The following is a 19129-nucleotide window of genomic DNA, read 5'->3' as shown; positions in this document are numbered from 1 at the left end:
CCTCTATAGGTGTCAGAGACGTCTATAATGACAATTTTAGGTTTTGGGAAAAGCCTCATGCATATTACTACATGTATGTGTACGATGTGCTGTACATGTATGATTCCAGAATGCCATTTAAATATGCTGCCCACTCAGGAGCGGAGCCGACAACATAGGTGTGGAGTTTCTGTGGTTTTACACAGCACAGACAAGAGACAAGGCAGCAAAAAAAAAAAAAAAAAATTTTTTTTTGCTTGACTCGAGTATAAGCCGAGGGGGGCTTTTTCAGCACAAAAACTGTGCTTAAAAATTTGTCTTATACTCGAGTATATATACGGTAGGTGCAGAGTCAGGCCAACTGATATCCTTCCTCCCTGGGTCCCATCTTAGTCACACTGCAGGGGAGGGCCTCAAACACCAATCATCTTGCAGCTACCTGAGATCTGATGCTATGTGAGCCCAAATACAAGGTAAGAGCCATCCAGCAGACTACTGACAGGGACCCTAGGACAAAAACAAAGGCAAAGGCTAGGCAGCCAGTTATTAATGAAAAATACATTTATGTAGACCACATTCCAGGAATTTGCAAACAAGTGTCAGGTAGTATTTACAGGTGTTGGGGCCACTCATTGCCAGAACAGATGTTAGCACAAGGAGAAAGGAGTGCTACAGATTTTATCATTACATACCTCTCACAACTCCATACACCCCCTGACCACCAGGGAGGCATAATGTGACTATTATACTGTGGGGGCAAAAGGAGAGCATTATAGATTGTGTGGGGGCAAAAAGAGGCTATTTTGATTAATTTTTGTATACGGCAAAAGGGGGCTATTATACTATATGTGGAGACAGAAGGAGAGCATTATATTTTATGGGGGGACATAAGGGAATTCTCACCGTGTCTCTGCCACCTTGAGGTGGTTGTGAGTTCTGGAAGTCGCTGGGTGCAGCTGTAATATGAGGTTTCGGTAACTCTTATTTAGTTTTTTTTGGGAAGGGGGAGTTACAGAGATAAAACAGCTGTGTCCAGCTGTCTCCTAAACTCCAGCTGGTGGTTGACACCAAGCCCACAACTGGCTGAAATGGATGTAACCCTTTAAGGATAAAGTCTATTGGAATTTTAGAGGACCCGGTTTTGCGATAGGAACTGCATGAAATAGATTTGAAATTTCATCATTATTTTGTGGGTTTACATTTTATAACATTCATTTTGTATAAAAAAAAATTGTATGGTATTCCAAATGTATATACGATTTACTACCTATGCAAATATTAGATCGTTGCAGCCACAAAAATTTTACACAGTTGATAGTTTTATTAATTCTTTAATTGATGGAGCTATGAGAGGCTTTCCTAGCAGCAAACTTTCCGGATACCATTTTGAGGTACATAGGACTTTTTGATCACTTTTTATCCTGTTTTTGGACTAAAACAAGATGTTTCTGGCAATGTGTTTTTGTCACTCTGCTGAATAAATGACTAAATGACACATTGGGGCAGATTTCTCACACTTTGAGGTATCGAATCGCAGGCGGCTTTGGGAGCAGGTGTTAGCTGTAACTGAAAGCTAACACACTGCTCCATAACCCCTGGTCGGAGCACATCTCCGATTGGTGGTTTTAATCCCTTGGATGCCGCAGTCAAACTTAGAAAACTGTTGTGAAGTGATTGAAAATTCCCCCAATCTTTAAATAGTTTTTTAACTACTTAATATTTTTATGTTTTCAAAAATTTTAAAAATGTTAACAAGATTTAGCTTTTTTTTGTCCCAAAAGCGGACATGCAAACCATCGATTGTTTGGGCAATACACTGCAATACTTTTGTTTTTCAGTATATTGTACTTTTCAATATTGTACTTATTAGGGTCAGTTCACACAGTTTTTTTGGCAGCGGATTTTGACGAGAATCTGCCTCAAAATCCGCTGCCAAATCTACCTCCCATTGACTTCAATGGGAGCCGCTCGCTTCTTTTTTCCGCTAGCTAGATTCCGAATCAGCCACGGCGTCCGTGGCGCGAGGCTCCCTCTCGATTAGGCCCATTCATTTGGGCCTAATCCGGATGCTGCAATAGGATTCTGGTGCACTGCATCGGCGTCCTGTCATGGCTAGCCATGCGTAATGTTCATAGGCGGAACACAAATTCTGCCGTGTGAACATACCCTTAGACCCCTTTCTTTAACCATTTACAGTGTTGATTGTGATATCTAAGGGGTTAATCTCTCAGATTCATAGTTTAAGAAGTTGAAGGAAAGATCTCAGAATCACTTTATTGTTGGCTCTGGCCAAAATAGCCAGACTCGACAGTAGAGAGCCCATATATGTCAGTCCACTGATTCTGGTGCAGTTGGAATCACTTCTCTAGCCCCAACCGTTCCCTTAATACAATCATTTTTTGTGCCTGATATCCTATTTAGGCTCTGTACTGTCAGGTGGGCGGTGTCATTCGTGGCAGACAAGGGGGAAGGACTCAAAGCTCTAATCCAAGAGTGTATTCATTTAAAAAACAGTAAAATCTTTATTATGGAAAAAAAAATATTCTAAAAAAATATATATAGATATACGTACAGATAAACCATAAAACAAAGGAAGACAAGGGCTGCATTCTAAGTCCCTTCAGAGTTATCAAGATACACACGTCTCCCTCAGCTGAGTGTATAACCGAAGAACATTGCCAAACACTTTTTAACCCTCTGTAAATTTGACAGATGTTTCTAATAAGAGCAGAGGAAATAAAGTCATTCATAGAAATAAAAAAAAAATGTTTGTGACAATCTGTGCATCATGTAATTTCTCTCCCGAAATTTCTGCTTCACGAATATTGGGCAATATGTTCTCCGCCAGACATTATATCATTGTAGCATTTCATGCCGTGCTACATACTATTAATGTGGATGTATCAGTGTGGAAAATCCGTTATTGACATATTCCCTGCCAGGAACTGGGAGCTCACCCCTTTATTGAAGGTAAAAGCTGATGTCTTCATTAAAATTAGTTCCATCTTTTAAGACGTTGGCACCTATTGCACATCACTGTTGATTTAGTAGTGTTAAAGGAGTAGCCCAGGAATTACAGTTCTGGGCCAAGAGGCCAGGAAAGGTGAAACATTAAAAAAAACAAATCATAGTCGCCTGACCCTGATGCTCTGCTATCCGATCGAGCGGTGCCCAAAGGTTGTTTCTGGTGTCTTTCCCATCCGTGAATGGGGTCAGTCAGGGGCCACAGGAAAGAACTTGGGATGTTACCAATAATGCACGTCAAGAATGTCCTGGGTCCCTACAGCTGCTTTTTACAGTACTTGCCAGATTTGCAATATTTGTTTCGAGTAGCCCCTCAATATTCGACTACTCAAATCGAATATCGAATCCTATTATACTCTATGGGGGGAAAAATGCTCGTTTCAGGGGTAGGCAATATTCGATCAAATTGAATTTACCAAGTCCACAAGTGAGGGTCGGGCTGCATTCTCCGAGAAGTCTTCTCCGTGCAGCGTCCCCGTGGCGTCTTCCGGCTTTGAATTCACTCTGCCAGGCATCGGGCCTGGGCAGAGCCGACTGCGCATGCCCGCACTACAAGAAAATGGCCGCTTACAGTCAAAGCCTGGCAGAGTGAATTCAGAGCCAGAAGACGCCGCGGGGATGCTGCACGGAGAAGACTTCTAAAGGTAGGAGAAGAACCAGCGTTGACTGGTCGACTGTATAGCATTCTGCCAATCAACGCTGGTTCTGCATCAAATTTTTCCATTCGAATAGCGAGTGGTACTTGATTGAGTACGAGTATTTTGAATACCTTAGTATTCGATCGAATACCTACTCGATTGAATATTACTCGCTCATCTCTAGTCATTACTCTAACAATGTAGATTATGGAAGATGTCAATGGAATACAATATCAATAATGGAAGTATCTATGAACAGAACACAGTGGAAGATTCCATCAGTAAGGGAAGATTTGACCCAAACTACCTAAGGGTAAATTCAGAGGGTTGTATGTAATCTTGGTAACATTGTCCATTTGTCAGCCACATTTTGTGTCCGGGAGAAACAAAACTCAGTGCATCGCTGCAGTCAGTGCATCATACGGAAAGAATTACCCAGGACAGACATGGCTATCTGAATTGGCTCTAAAAGAGGAAGTTTGTCTGTTGTGAATGCTCTAGTAGGCAGAATATATGTGTATATCAATACTGACGTGAAAAATTAAAGAAAAAAATCCACAATTTTGTTGCAAAAATATGTTCAAACATAAAATGTGGTTAAAAAGATAGCTCAAATTATAAATGATTCATACATGAATAGTATGGGTGAATATAGTAAACTATGTATAATGTTATATATGAGGGCATTCACACGGAGTAACGCCGGGCGTGTGTCACAGCCGTACACGCCGGCGTTACGGCAGACTGCTGAACACTTCCCATTCACTTCAATGGGAGCGCTCGTAACAGCGGCGTTTACGAGCGCTCCCATTGAAGTGAATGGGCAGTGTTCGGCAGTCTGCCGTAACGCCGGCGTGTATGGCTGTGATACACGCCCGGCGTTACTCTGTGTGAATGCCCCCTATAACTCCCATAGAGATTAGTGTGAGCTACAGAAACAGAGTAGCAGAGGTGAGTGACACTATTTCTGCAGCTCTCTAGTTCCACCCGTGTACTAGTAGAAGAAACAAGTTTGCAGCTGGTGTTAGACTACATTCACATGGATAGAGAGGTAGTCTTATAAAGACTGCTACTTGTTACGACTAGAGATGAGCAAACACTGTTCGGATCAGCCGATCCGAACAGCACGCTCCCATAGAAATGAATGGAAGCACCTGTGACGCTGACTTTGCCGGCGGCCGGCGTCACAGGTGCTTCCATTCATTTCTATGGGAGCGTGCTGTTCGGATTGGCTGATCCGAACAGTGTTCGCTCATCTCTAGTTACGACAGTCTTGATCTCCCATGCAACAGGGATGAAACTCATGCCTCATAATAAATTAAGTGCACTTCAGCCCCGTTCACACGGGGAGCGGATGGGCAGATTTTGGCACCAAATGTGACGCGGGAAGCCGCGTCACTCTCGGGCTGAAATGCGCCTGCCACGACTGTCGCGGCTTCCGACAGTCTCAGCTTCCACCTCCGGAGCAGGCTCAAATGAATTGACCTACTCCGGAAGGTGCTGCTGCAAGGCGGATGCCAAGGCTGAATCAGCTGCGGAGTCCGCCTCAAGAATGGACAGCTCGTTTCTTTTTTCCGTGAGTGGCAACATGCTGGGCGGGGACTTACTCTTGGATCCCCGCCAGCCCCGAAGAAGCATTTCCCCCACCCTCCCATTCCTTTATTTTTGCTTGTTGTGTGTTTATTTGTGCCTTGCCCTCGTGGGTTCCGTGGTTTGTTTTGTTTGTTTTTTCTTGTCAGGTGTTTTTACAGTTGTGGAATTGTGTTATTTATTTCCTTTTGTTTTTCCTCAGGTGTCACAGCTGGCATGTTGGCAGGACCTTGTCTCCTCCCCCCCTTTTGGCATTTGGAGTAGAAGAGGAGAGGCGCGTCACCCGCTGAACATCATATACATGCCCACCGCAAGCGGTGGCAGGGCATACTGGTGACACGCCTTGGCAGTTCGTCATAGGGGGATAGCAGGGTTCTGCTGATGTGTTTATGTTTAATAAAGCTGTGGCCGACCCCCACAATTTTTACCCAAGAGGTTGTTTATGTGTTCATTTCTATTTGGTTATTTCGGGTACCGGGGAGGGAATTTATTGGGGGTTGGGATGTCAGTACGCTTAGTCTGGGTGAGCACAGTGGCTCAGTGGTTAGTACTATTGCTTTGCAGTGCTCGGTTTGAATCCTGCCAAGGACAATCTGCAAGGGATTTGTGTGCTCTCCCTCTGTTTGTGCGGCTTTCCTCCCACATTACAAAGACATACTTATAGGGAATTTAGATTGTGAGCCCTATATGGTTTACTTTTGACAATATCTGCAAAGCGCTGCTGAATATGATGGCGCTATATAAGTAAGCTAAATAAATAAATAAATCGATCTTGTATATCTGATCTGTAGAAATCTACTGTTTCTCCCTAAATAATTGGGTTCACGAGGTTGGGGATATGAAGGACCTTCCCGTGTCCCACTGGAATACCCCCTAGACCCTGTTCCAGGGCTATACGGAATATATTAATAACATTGCCTGCTCATGATGTTCTGAGGAGGACCTGATTTCCCATTGTAGCCTCTGCCTGCCTCCCCCATTCCCACCCTTGCTCTGTTAGCTTTACCCTGTGTCTCCTTAGTCTAACTCCTGCTTTTCTTGTTAGTTTTCTCTATTCCTTGTAGGGCCAGTCATTGGCCAAAATATCAATCATTTCTATTCAAGTTAATCCCCCCATGTTATTGTGTCTGCCCACTCATTGTAATTCCCTTGTCTGTGGTTTTGATTTGTGCAAAATCAAAAAGAGGAGCAAAGAGGGACAGAGGAACTTGGGTTAAAAGTAGGAACGCTCCCTCTAAACTTAGGCCCTATTCACATCTGTGTTCAGCTTTCCGTTGAGGGAGTCCGCTCGTGTTTTGTTTTTTGCAATTTTTTGTTCAGCAGAATTTTATTCAAAATCCTGTATGATCGAGGTATGCTGTTTTCTTTAAATAGATATGTGTATGTGTACATTACTGACGTCCCTAATTTTTTTTTTTTTCAAAAAACCATTCTACTAAAAAAATGCTAAAAAACCTCTTCCTTCTGTTTTTTCCAAGCACCCCAAAGATATCATAAGAAGACTGTAGGCCTGATTTATCATGGCTTGTATACCAGAAATCTGGCATACAAGCCATGCAAAAGTCACAATTCTTGAGCAAAGAATCCAAATTTGGTTTTGCACCCCACTTTCTTCAAAGGGGGCGTCTTATTTATCATTCTTTACACCAGTTTTCTTGCATAAATGATGCCAGAATTCAGCGAGGAGTTGCTATAGACATTGGCTTAGGTGCACATACCCAAGAGGGTGCACCTACATGATGATAGAGATGTGCACCTTGTCATAACTTAGGCGCAAACTGACAAATCAGCCACAGTGAGTGTATGAAGTGTAGAAGACATGTTATTTGGGTTGGCACTGTGGGTGTCTTAGTTGGGGCACGGTGGGGGGTTTTCAGAGCTGTCTGTACCATAAAGGAACACAAAGAAGAGCACTGGCACTATAATCAGCATAGCAACCATTGCCTATCCTGTTGCAATGGCAGCAAAACAACTGTCAAAGTATGCGGCGCAACAGCTTGAAGCGAGTCTTGGAACGCAAACTTCCGGCTTGTCTCACTAGTTGTTGTGACTGCTTATCCCCGCCTACTTCAGGATAACCCCGCCCTATTCTTAGTCGCGGTGTCCTGATTGGCTACGGAGGTCTAGCCTCCCTCTATGCTGTTGTGTTCTGTGTTCGCACAGCAAGATGGCTTCTGCTGTCAGTGAGCTCAAGTGCCTGACAACCACGCACTTAGGAATAAGACAACATGGCGGCCGTGCCCTGGTATTCCTGACAGACTGGAAGAGCAGAGCCTGAAGGCCGTGCCGCGGGGCCAGGTACGTGCCGCCTCCTATAGCTGTGAGGGTGACCGAGGCTGCAGCGTGTTATGTGCAGGCACCTGGCAGGGGAGGAACCTCGTCATCTGCATGTGTCTATAGCGGATAATTCACACACAAGATATGGAAGCAACGACCACACCCCCTTCCAGTGTAGTATCCTGAGCACTCCCCTGGAGACCCCCCAATAATCCCCCAATAATACTGCAGGGAATAGTGGCTGCATGAAGACGCCTCTCAGGGCTAATTCACACCTGGAGGGTTTGTGGCAGACGTTTCTGTGGTTGAAAGTCCATTTCATACATCCGAGTATGGCTATTACTGCAATGTGTGCAAGGTGAAGGGATGGTGGTATAAATCTGGGTGCAAATATTAGACAGTATCTAATAAGTGGGGGTGCCAAAAACCCAGCACCCCCACAGATCAGCCGTTTGAAGATTCTGTTTCAGAGGTACCATGTGCGATACCCTCTTAGTAGTCACCACGCTTGCCTGTCACATCATGTGACTTCAGAAGCAAGAAGCATCTTCACGTTACATCCAAGTGGTAATAATATAGTATCCTAAGAGTATGATCACAAATTCCATCTGAAATCTGCCCTGCTTAAAGGGATTCTTCCACTAAAACGCTGGTTTGTATGCTTTAGACGTCAGAATAGACGTTAGAAAGGCTCAAACGGCGTTGGGGGCATCCCGACTGCGCAGGCGCCAGAGCTGACGAGGAAGGAAGACGACAGAGGGGGAGCCGGTTCTCGGGCAGCAGTGGGGTCGCCCCCATCGCCATTTGAGCGCTGGGGCCCGCCCTAATTGTTGCGCAGAACTCATTAGCATACCGGTAAAAAGCGGTATTTCTAAGGAACGGTGCAACGGAGACCACATCTAAAGGTAGGAGACGAATAGCCTTTCTAAAGGCTATTCCGACGTCTAAAGCACACAAAACAGCGTTTTAGTGGTAGAATCCCTTTAAAGGGGTTTTCCTGCAAGTGTAAATTAATTTACTACCTCCAGTGTCTTTTTCAAGCTGGACCTGGGAGTTATAAGCTCAAACTGACCCTAGATCACGTGATCAGAACCAGCCCCTCCCCCTCTCCTGGGTTGCTTTGCCTTCTCTCAGTTTTGGGGGCTGGCTGACTAATGACATAGATATGAAAGAGGAGGGATTAGGAAAGGGGATGGGGGCTGGTTCTGTTCACATCACCAGGGCTTGGAATGAGACTGAAACTACCGGGCCCAGCTCCAAAAAGAATAAGTGAGTTAATTTACAATTGCTGGACAAATCCTTTAAGCACTGGGGGACTTATACTTTCCTCCATATTGTTTAGTTAGTTCTGGCCCAACCAGAACCTTGATGATCTTTTTTCCAATATTGCATGCTTTTGACATTAAATTTTGGTATTTGTGTTTTATAAGTTTCTTTTTCCAGGTTTGGATACTCGCCAGAAAAATTCCATGCTCTTTTGTCGCTAAGAAAAACGCTTTTTTGGTAAACAAGATCTGTTACCCTCGAGGTCTCCACCTGCTCTTTGCCGAGGTACACAAAGACACATACATACATACATACGGTCACACTTTAGCATTCATACTGCAGCTTTTACATGGTCACCTATATTTCAACATGTTTTGCACACATTATTAGTACACGTGAATATAATAAAGTTATTAGAGAAAAATGTTTCTTTCTCCATCTTTGTGGGTCCCTTTCTATGCCTTTTCTGTTCCTCCTAAACTGAAAATGACCATGAATCTCTCTGAAAATCACTCTGAATCTTTCTAGATAGGCAGAAGCTCACACAGATGTTAGGTTACATAGAAGTCTATAGAGAAGTGAACATGATCTGTGTGAGAGTAGAGAAACACTGGCTCAGACAGAAGCAAATATGTTTCTGTTTCACTCCTTGTGCTTTATTCACATTGGTGCTAATCAGTACCTCCTTATACTCTCCTATAGTTGCTGCTACTGCGTCTTGGTGAGAAATTGTTCGATAAGTAGATTCTCCTCTACTTACAGCGTCACTCCCTGCTCCAGCACCACTGGTTAGAGCTAAGCTCCGCTCAAGGGTTTTAATCCCCTTAGATGCTGTGGTCCAGTATTTGTCCGCAGGATCTAAGGGGTTTCGATGTCATGCTTGGGTCATCCCTAACAAATAATTTTTACTAAAAGATAAGCGGTCATCCTTCCAACCAGAGTGTTGCCGCCCCATGGCTGGTTTCCAAGGTCTAATCACTAAGGGTCCGATCATAGAGACATCCAACAATCACCAGCCCAGAGGTCTATAGATGTCTCCAAGTGCCCTTTGTGAATAGAGTGGTGGTCGCATGCTCAATCACCATTCTGTTTATTTTCCGTAATGCCATTGAAGGGCACAGCACCCTGGGTATAGGGCTGGCCGCTAGGAATGCACAATAGAAGTCTGCTACACTTATGGGCTATATCTTCTCCTTGGACACTATGCTAATAAAGCTTAGCCTAGGGTCTATAGGACACAGACATGACCTGCTTCCAGGCCTCCTGCTTTTTTACCTTTATTTTATCACAAAGTGAATGGAGCAGTGGCCGAGTCTATTCACTGCTTCAGTCATACACAGCAGGGCACTCTAGGACACGGTTCTCCTGATCACTAGTGGTGCCAGCAGCGAGATCCCCAATATTGGAGAATAAATGTCAGTAGTGGGAACATCCCTTTAATCCCATTAATTGATGATGTCTTTAATTAAACATTTCATTTCACTATTCAGCACAATGGAGCCTCCTAATTCCCAGTATAAATCTCTCCTGTACTGGAAAAAGAAAGTGCGCCTCGAGTATGTGCGGCTGCAGCAGCTGAAGAGGCTACAGACCAACCAGGCTGCTGGGGTGAGTAGAAGACATGACGAATTATAGGGTGACGTGGAATTGAATATTTTATTTATTGTGGGCATGGACAATGCAAATGTATCTATCACAGTGCAGTTAGAAAGTGAGGACTGCAGTCTGTTTAAAAATGTTTAGAATTATTGATAGAGTTGAATGAGACTGAACTGCAGCATGGCCATGTGACCAACAGACATGACGGAGATCCCTTAATTATTATTATTAATTTTTTTTTGCACTCTGATTAGAACAGATCAGAACATTCCTTATTTTACCAAGCCTCCGCTATAGTGCATTGTCCTGCCTAAATGTATTGACTTGCTATAAGTTAATGAGCGTTTCATTTGTAGAACTTGTTTTTCTTCTGATTCTCTTTTCCGCTTCCCAGGCTAGCTATGTGGAGAATTTAATGAAAATTCACGAGAGAACAAATGTTTTAAATGAAGCTTGGAAAAAGCTAAGACTGCAACCGATTCAGATCATGGACCCTTCAAATGCACATCCTTTTCTTAAGAAGGTATCTTTCTGTCACAGGCAATGAGGCTAACTCTTAGAAAGGGTTGTCCCAAGATTGAAGCTTACAACTTATTCAGAATGTATTCTTGCTCTCCAGATCTTGGAGCTCCCTAAGAAGTGAATGGAGCTGGGACTTGTAGTTTTATAGCAGCTGGCGTGTTGAAGGTTGCTGACCACTGATCTGTTATGTGAGAGTCTGGCCCCTGGGTTCCCATTGATCACATCTTCCTTTGTTTGAATGGTGTGGCACTTTAACATTATTTAAAGGGGTTTTCGATGGCCATGACATTGATTCTGTGGCTTCTTCACTATTTGCCAAACACAGAGCTGCATTGTATAGTGGCTGTGCATGGTATTGCAGCTCAGTCCCATTCATTTGAAAGAAACGAAGTTGATGCATGGCTATGGAGGTGATGTCACTGCCTGAGAAGAGGAAGTGGAGCTCAATACAATAGTCCTGGAAAACCCTTTAAAGTTATTAATATCTGGCCTGGGGTACTGAACGTTCGCAAGTTTAAAGGGGATGCCCTGTTATGGACACTTATTCCTTTCGCTGGGTCCCATAGTGATCAGCAGGACGGGTGACCAAAAGCCCCCCTTGAGAGTGTCGGTGCGCTTGTATGACTAGCCTTCATTCACTTTTATGGGGCTGTAGGTGCATTACAGTCCTGGTGACCCCCATAGAAGTGATTACTCACGCACACTGACACGCCATTCACAAGGAGGACTTAGCGGAACTTTTGGTTCCCCATCCTCCTGATCACTGGAGCATCTGGCTGTAGGACACTTATCCCCTGTCTTGTAGATAAGGAATAAGTGTCCCTAGAGGTACAACCACTTTATGTTTCCTGGCTGGTTCTGACACCGGGTAATATGATTGGCATCCAACTTACTCCTTTTCCTCTTCCCTTGTATGACATACATTGTGGTGACCATCTCAGTGGAACCAATAGTGGATCAACAGGGCTGACTTTGCTAATAAAATACATGAGTCTGCCAACCCATCAATATATATCTTACAAGGAAACGGCAGGAGGGAGAGGGGTACCAATCACGGGATCTGTTGTTGGAACTGGGCCAAAAACCTGAAGTTCCAAACATTCAGACCCAAGGTAAGCGGTAAGTTTTAACCCCCGAATAACCACTTTAAAGTTAATGGGGCTACTGAAGATAGCAGACTGCATTACATTCCGTAGGACACAGAACCTCGGATGTCCCAGGGCTCACACTCACACCAATGAGACACTAATCACATAGCCTGTGGATAGCTAAATATTGGGACAACCTCTTTAAGAAATCTTTCAGCTGTAATAGTAAATCACTTCTGTTTCTTTTTCAGAGTACCGTTGAAAGTAGCTTTCCTGGTTTTGCCATCCAGACTATATATACAAGGCCTCTGAACACAGTAGCACTTGTGCCCATCATGTACTCTTGGTCTCCCCTCCAGCAAAACTTTATGGTATGTTCTGTGACATGTCTTTAGTGTCCTAATAAGGTAATACGTTATCTATAGGCTCTGATCATTTATTGTGCACAGTCTTCTAACTGAAGGTAGAAGAGACTAGAAGCGCCAATTCAAACATAAAGTGTAACTCATCATTTCCTTCTTCTTGTGAGTCTGGGTGCGGAGATTCCCAAAAACTGTTTACCGTCTGAGCTCATATAGAGTTAAATCTCCTATCCAAGGAGAGCAGAACTAGAATGAACACACTTACCCTTTGCCCCTTTTCTTCATCAGTTGGTGGGGTTTTCAGCACTTGGATTGTCATGAATGATGGTACTTATTAAAAAAAAATGCACAAAAAAATTCAGAAGCGTTTTTCTATCATGCAGATGTAGTATTAAAACATTAAAATATGGTCTTGCCATGATTGCATTGACCAACAGAATAAAAGGCAATGTTGTTTATACTTCATGGTAAACTCCACAAAGTTTATATGCCAGAATTGCAGATTTTTCTCTTTCCACCAAGAATGAGTATAGAAGTTAATCAATAAGTCATGTCTAGTGCCAAATCATAGAAATTAAAATTGCTACTATTTCCACCCAAAAAAAAACAAGCCATATGTTGACAAAAAAAAAAAAAGTCAGTAGTCAGGAACACCCTTCCTTACAGCAGCGCCTATCGCACTGTACAGTGTGAGCGGGGAGGAACGCCTCCCCCAGTACTAGTCTATGGACGAGCACTATCAGGAGGGGAGGAGGCGTTCCTCCCCGCTCTCACTGTACAGCGTGATATGCGCTGCTGTGCAGAAGGACGTTTCTGACAGACTGTCAGGAACGCCCTTCTGACTGTGAGGAGCTACGGTACCGGGACCGATAGCTCTGTACCTGGGGCACAGATCGTGAAAGCTGACAGTGCGCTGAATTCAACGCACTGACGGCTTTCCAGCGGTATAGAGAACTGCCTGTGTCCAAACCATGAAAGGTCCTCTTTAAAACAATGTATTTAGTTCCCGTGGTTACAACTTTCTTTTGGGCAATTAATCAAAAAATAACCAAAATCGAATATAAACCAGGTTAACCGATGGGATTTTGTGCACATCGGTTATTAAAGTATTTGCAAGGGTCTGCGGTTTCTTTCATAGTATACTAAGTAGAGGCCCATGGGATGTATGTAAACCTAACAGTGTTACTCACCTACCCTGGGGTATACACAGACCCCCATCCTCTTCGGTCCTTCTGAGCCTGTGATTCTGTGTAATATGCAGGCAAACACCAAGTACTAGTGTTACAATGTGACGCCAGTCCCTCTGTCCTATTCAAGTGAATAGGGGTGAGATGTTTTTGGTGCCAGGAAACCCATTTAAGACATGTTTGTGCCTCATCTGGCAAGGTGATGTGTCTCACTTAAGCCAACTAATATGGAGTATTATAAACAGTCTTAAGATACACCATGTTTATTATCCAATATCAGCCACTGTGATAAATGTGCTCCATTTGTAGACTGTCTAGGATAAGTGTACGCTGACTAAATTTTAGACACCATTCCCACATATGCGTAATCAGTAAACAATAAAATACGTTTTCAGAACCTGTGGGTGGTTGTGGCATGGTTTTAGGAAAAAGCGGCCATTTTTTGTTTCTAATCCTGGACATCCCCTTTTAATGGCATGTTATCAGTGTTCCTTTTCTACATCAATTTCAGGTGGAAGATGAGACTGTCTTGTGTAATATCCCTTACATGGGAGACGAAGTTAAAGAAGAAGATGAAATGTTTATTGAGGAGCTGATCAATAACTATGATGGCAAGGTCCATGGAGAGGAAGGTGGGTTCTTGCGTTAGACCTTTAACCTTAGGAATATGTCATCATTACTTTTGATTGTTCATAGTGCATTTAATTTTTTTCCCAATCACAGAGGTGGATTTTCCATCTGCAATGACCTCTAGTCCACGCTTACATGAACGTGAGCGTCTGTTTATGTACGGTCACTCTTTCTCGGCCGGACGCAACAGCACATCGAAAACGGGTATGCATCCCTTTGTCACAAGGAAGCCAAAAGGATCATGCTGATAGTAGAGTTACCTTTTTTCCTTCTGTTTCTAAGGTTAATTGACCATGTAATATTTTATGCAAAATGACAATTGTTCCAAGTATGCGACAATATGTTGTTTGTCATCTCTTGCTTAGCGCGCTTAAAATTTGTCATATTGCGTACTCCATCATGCTTGCATGTGTTAATTTGCAAATTAATTCTGCTCCAAAATGAGATCCAACCCTTCCGGCAGCAAGCTGATAACTGGGGGTCCATTTGTACCTTTTAGCCATCAGCAGTTTTTAGTTGTTCAGTGCCTATTCATTTTGCATGGTGCCCATTAAAATCAATAGGTAACTATGAAATATTACCATGTTGAGTCCTCCAAAGTGAGAGATCTTAGCAGAAGCTCTCCATAGAGGCTAATAGACAGGTACCAGTCTTTATGATGTTAATGCTGATATTGGGTAGGTTAGCAGGTGCTGTTCTGAGCATATACCACTTTTAAAGGGATCGTCTGGCCTATCCTCAGGATGGGCCATAAATATATGATCGATTCGGGCCCCCCATACAGATCTTTTCTATGGACCCGCTTCCAGCGTCAGCAATGTCAGCAATACGAAGCCGGAACCCAAAAGCTCTGTCCAGTGTATTGCTGCCTGGCGCCTTCACTGTAGCTCAGCACCCACTGACTTTAATGGGGGCTGAGCTGCATTGAAGGTGTCGGGCTGCTAGACAACAGATGGAGCCTTCTGCTTCAGACCCCGTTTTGTGTAATGAATGGACTCCGTACAGATCTGGGGAACAAGTGTCTGCCCCCTATCGGTCATATATTTGTAACCTATCCTGAGGACAGTCTGAACAACTGCTTTAATGCCCATGGTTTTTATTTATTATCTGCTCCTTTGTGCCATCCTATCCTGTCATTAAATCTGTCAGAAAAACACACACATTGCAATTTTAAGAATACTGGCATGGTCTGCCCTCTGCTATTGACATCACTACCTCGCCCTAACATCCAGGAGGAACAATAAGACGGCTGATGTTGCAGACACTATATTGGATTTTATTATAAGTAATTACGTACAGAGGAGTTCAGTGGCTTGCATCTCAAGGCAGATGGTTAACCCCTTAATGATCTGTGGTGAAAATGAATGTTATAGGAAGGCGCTAATTTTCAAACCCCAGAGTATAATAATTGAAGACCCAAGGGGGGATACAAACATAAAAACCACTGTCACTTGCCTATCCCTGGCTCCGCTGCAGTCCTCGGTGGTGTCAGCCATCTTCAATGACGTCCAGACGTTACATGACCCAGGACACAGGCCCCGGTCATGTAACGTCAGGGACATCACAACTAGGCCCGTAACCTGTCTGGAAAGGTAAGTGACACTGTTTTTCATGTTTCCTTACCTCTCCCGGGCCTCTGATCATTATAATCGGGGGTCTGAATAGACCCCTGAGTATAATAGTGTTTGTGGGGCCTGCCACGTCACTTACTGATCCCAGCCCCTGCCTGGATTGGTAAGTAAATAGGGCCTGTTACCAGCTAGACTAACCCTATTAAGAAAAAAAAAACAAAAACGTAGCGTTAATAGCTGTCCTTGGTCGCCTAATGTTCCGAGCTCTGTGGCAGCTGCTACCCCGGTAGTTACCCCACTGCCCTGACCTGTGACCTCATTACGGGGTGCCTATGTTTTGCTATCGCTGCCGGGTGCCTAACAATGTGCCCCAGGTCTGCCAGAAGCAATGTTTAACTGGACATTTACAGGAGATACATAGGCAGGCATAATACACTCCAACACAGCAGTATCACAATGGAAAATTTAAAAAATGTTTTTCATTTAATAAGAATTCTTGTCATCCAAATCATAAACTATAAAAGATGTATGTAACCCCAAAGTGGTACTGATGGAAACATCAACTGATCTTGCAAAAAAAAAAAAAAAAAGTCCTTATATTGATAGTTGACAGAAAAAACGAATGTGACAGAATATGGCGGCACAAAATATAGTATTTTATTTTTTTTATTGTATAGTGGTAGTAACACACATGCTAATTATACCATATAGTGAATGCCATAAAAATTAACCGCAAACAAACTAAACCACCAAAATTGTGAAATTGCGGTCTTTCTTCCTTTAAGAAAATGAATACCTCTTATCTTTACTTCTCAGTAGATAGGCTGACATATGTCTCAGATTGCCCTCCCCAATTCAAGTAGGCTGGCCGATATGGTCTGGCATACTGTATGTATCCAGACCCTGATGTTTTATTAAAAAAAAAAATTGTCTTTAATAAAATGTTGAAACATCTGCAGGGTCTTGCTTTTGGCTTCTGTTCTCTGGATGTGTAAGCCTTCACACGCAGTAGTCTATAAGTTTTTCTGCTGCTATTAGCCCCATTATGGATGCATCACATTTTACATTTTTCAGACTGTGGGTGTATACAATAAGGATCCATTACTATTATTACTACTACTACTGCCTATTATTACTACTGGTTTAACATGTAATTCTACCAAAATAGCAAACAAATAGCTTAGAGAATCCCAAGTGACCATAATATAGGAGATCCAGGGCCACTGGGCTGCAACTACAGGGCATGATACAGCTAAATAGATCCCTGACATAGAAAGAAAATTCTATGAGCACTCAGGAAAGCCACTTGCTGTGTATCAGAGATAACACAAGCAGCTAAAAGTAAATACATGTACATAAGTCGAATTTACTTACATTTGTAAGCAGTGATATGCAATCCAGTGTGCAGTCAGGGCAAGGTGTTGCAGATGTGTGTGGAGGCTGTGAGGACAAGAAGCCCCTCTCCTCTCCATTCACTATGTGAATCGAGGACCGTCCCTCCCACTCACTGTGGACTTGCCTTGCTTCACAGTGATAACTAAGGACAGACATTCCCTATTAGCTAGAAGGGAGACATTAACGTTTTTTCAGGTAGAAAACAGCAGTATAAAGTGTATTACATTTTTTGTTGTATTTATCAACCAAATATTACCAAATATTATCGCTATGTAAATTGTGAATTCATGAATGGTAAGCTACGGGGAAAACTAATGGGCCAGTCCATGAATTATTCTGAACCCTAATTTGGAGTACAAGGGCACGTATGGAAGCGCTCAGCTTTACCATGCATCTGGAATGGTGTCATGCGCTGGCTGTCATACTTCCGTTGCTTCATGCTATACACATTATGGATTTCTATTGATAAGCATCTGTATATTATAACGCTTCTGACTAATCCGCATATTAGTTTGCTGTTATTTTATGCTGGAATTAATACTATCTTTTACATGACTTGCTTTGCTGTTTTAATCTTTGTGTCTCTCAAATCTACTTATTTTTGGCTGGACTGGAGACTTTGTCTTTAAGATTCTTCCCAAGTAAAACCTAAGAGAGATCTTGGTCTGTGCAGGTGCTGGTGTTCTGACTGATTCTGCCTTTCTGGAGCTGGTTGATGCTCTTCTTCAGAATGCCGATGAAGGGGAGGCTAAGTATAGTGACACAGCGGCAAGCAAGGGGGAAGAGGTGAAAGGAGAAGGACCCATGACTCGAAAAAGAAAGAGAATTGCTGAGGAAGGTAGATCATTGGTTTTGTAGATTTTAGTTTATTTTAATTTTATTTGTTTCGATTGTGAAAGCAACATATTAATTATGACAAATGTAACACTCTTATAGAATCTGTAGTTACTGCACATGAAGTAATTTGGTATGTAGCTACACCTTAGTCCTTGGCAGACGACAGATGTCCTTGCTTACCTTTCCTCTTGGCTGTCCATGTCTAGATATGTGTGCCACCAGCTTTTCAAGACAACATGATGTTACAATATTGTGACAGAGTGATGCTGTCTGTGTGGTTATGCAAATCTATTAGCCATTCCAAAGATATAAGCTCTTTTAGTGTTATACTAGCCAAGTGGGCGGTAACGCTGTGGTTTTTCTGAGGGATGGAGTCTCTGGGTGCTGTATGTTATATATAGGAAAAATATGCAAATCTGTTTCCCAAATGTAAATAGGAAAACAGTGCCTACTGTTTTCCTATTTACATCTTGGGAAACAGATTTGCATATTTTTCCAATAATCCCCCCAGTGGCACGAAAAAGGCTTTTTTAAAGATTCCACATGCCTGAGAAGGTGGTCTCTCCTTAGGGAGTGATATGATACCCAGTGTATGTTATATAGTGTCAACACTTTATAGGCCTTATATCTTTGGAACAGAATTGGATAAATAGGTGCTGTCACCCTGAGCATTTTATCAGATTATGTATGTCATTTGGTTTTTATTAGCTAAAATTAGTTTTTTTTCTCAGAAACTTTTTTAAAATGTTAATGTTATTACAATTTTTTTTTTTTTTTTTTTTTTTTTTACAAATAATCAATTTAATTTTTTTTTAAGCAAAATTTTTTTACGTTTTTCTTTCTAGGTGAGGTCCAGGTGAGCCCAGGCAGTAATTCTGCTTCAACAAAAAGCCAGGCAGAAACCAAAGCAGATGGAGAAGACAAGATCTCTGCTCAGAGCAAAACAAGAGGTAAGGAATATTTTTATAATGCTTTGGACTTGACTCCCATGTACCGTTCCATGCGGTATTGTTGTGACCTCCAGTGATCACGAGAACAGGGTCCCTGAGTTGTGAATAGCTTGATTCCATAGAACTGAATAGAGTGGTGATCAAATATACATGGAATACAGAGACCCCTATTCTGGGGCAACTTGAGGTGTAAGACTGAGATGGGAATACCCCT

The 19129-nt window shown here is 42.8% G+C and overlaps 2 protein-coding genes across 3 annotated transcripts in view; one reads left to right on the top strand and one right to left on the bottom strand.

Moving 5' to 3' along the window:
• TUBG1 (tubulin gamma 1) overlaps window positions 1-19129 on the bottom strand; it is a 549244-nt gene that overhangs the window by 222568 nt on the left and 307547 nt on the right. The window lies entirely within an intron of this gene.
• The window catches only part of EZH1 (enhancer of zeste 1 polycomb repressive complex 2 subunit), a 33067-nt gene continuing 21289 nt past the window's right edge, over window positions 7352-19129 (top strand). Inside the window, exons 1-9 of one of the 2 annotated variants that reach the window (XM_075277369.1) lie at window positions 7352-7529; window positions 8952-9059; window positions 10265-10382; window positions 10768-10896; window positions 12235-12354; window positions 14044-14164; window positions 14256-14366; window positions 17802-17966; window positions 18811-18915. In XM_075277369.1, the coding sequence (XP_075133470.1) occupies window positions 10269-10382; window positions 10768-10896; window positions 12235-12354; window positions 14044-14164; window positions 14256-14366; window positions 17802-17966; window positions 18811-18915 (865 nt within the window). In that variant the 5' untranslated portion in view covers window positions 7352-7529; window positions 8952-9059; window positions 10265-10268. Of the gene's footprint in view, window positions 7530-8951; window positions 9060-10139; window positions 10383-10767; window positions 10897-12234; window positions 12355-14043; window positions 14165-14255; window positions 14367-17801; window positions 17967-18810; window positions 18916-19129 lie in introns of those variants that run through there. The other variant, XM_075277368.1, reaches the window with a different exon arrangement.

The sequence above is a fragment of the Leptodactylus fuscus genome, chromosome 6, assembly GCF_031893055.1.
Source record: "Leptodactylus fuscus isolate aLepFus1 chromosome 6, aLepFus1.hap2, whole genome shotgun sequence".
Lineage (NCBI taxonomy): Eukaryota > Metazoa > Chordata > Amphibia > Anura > Leptodactylidae > Leptodactylus > Leptodactylus fuscus.
The sequence above is the reverse complement of the archived record's forward strand: the minus strand, read 5'-3'. Positions and strand labels throughout refer to the sequence as shown.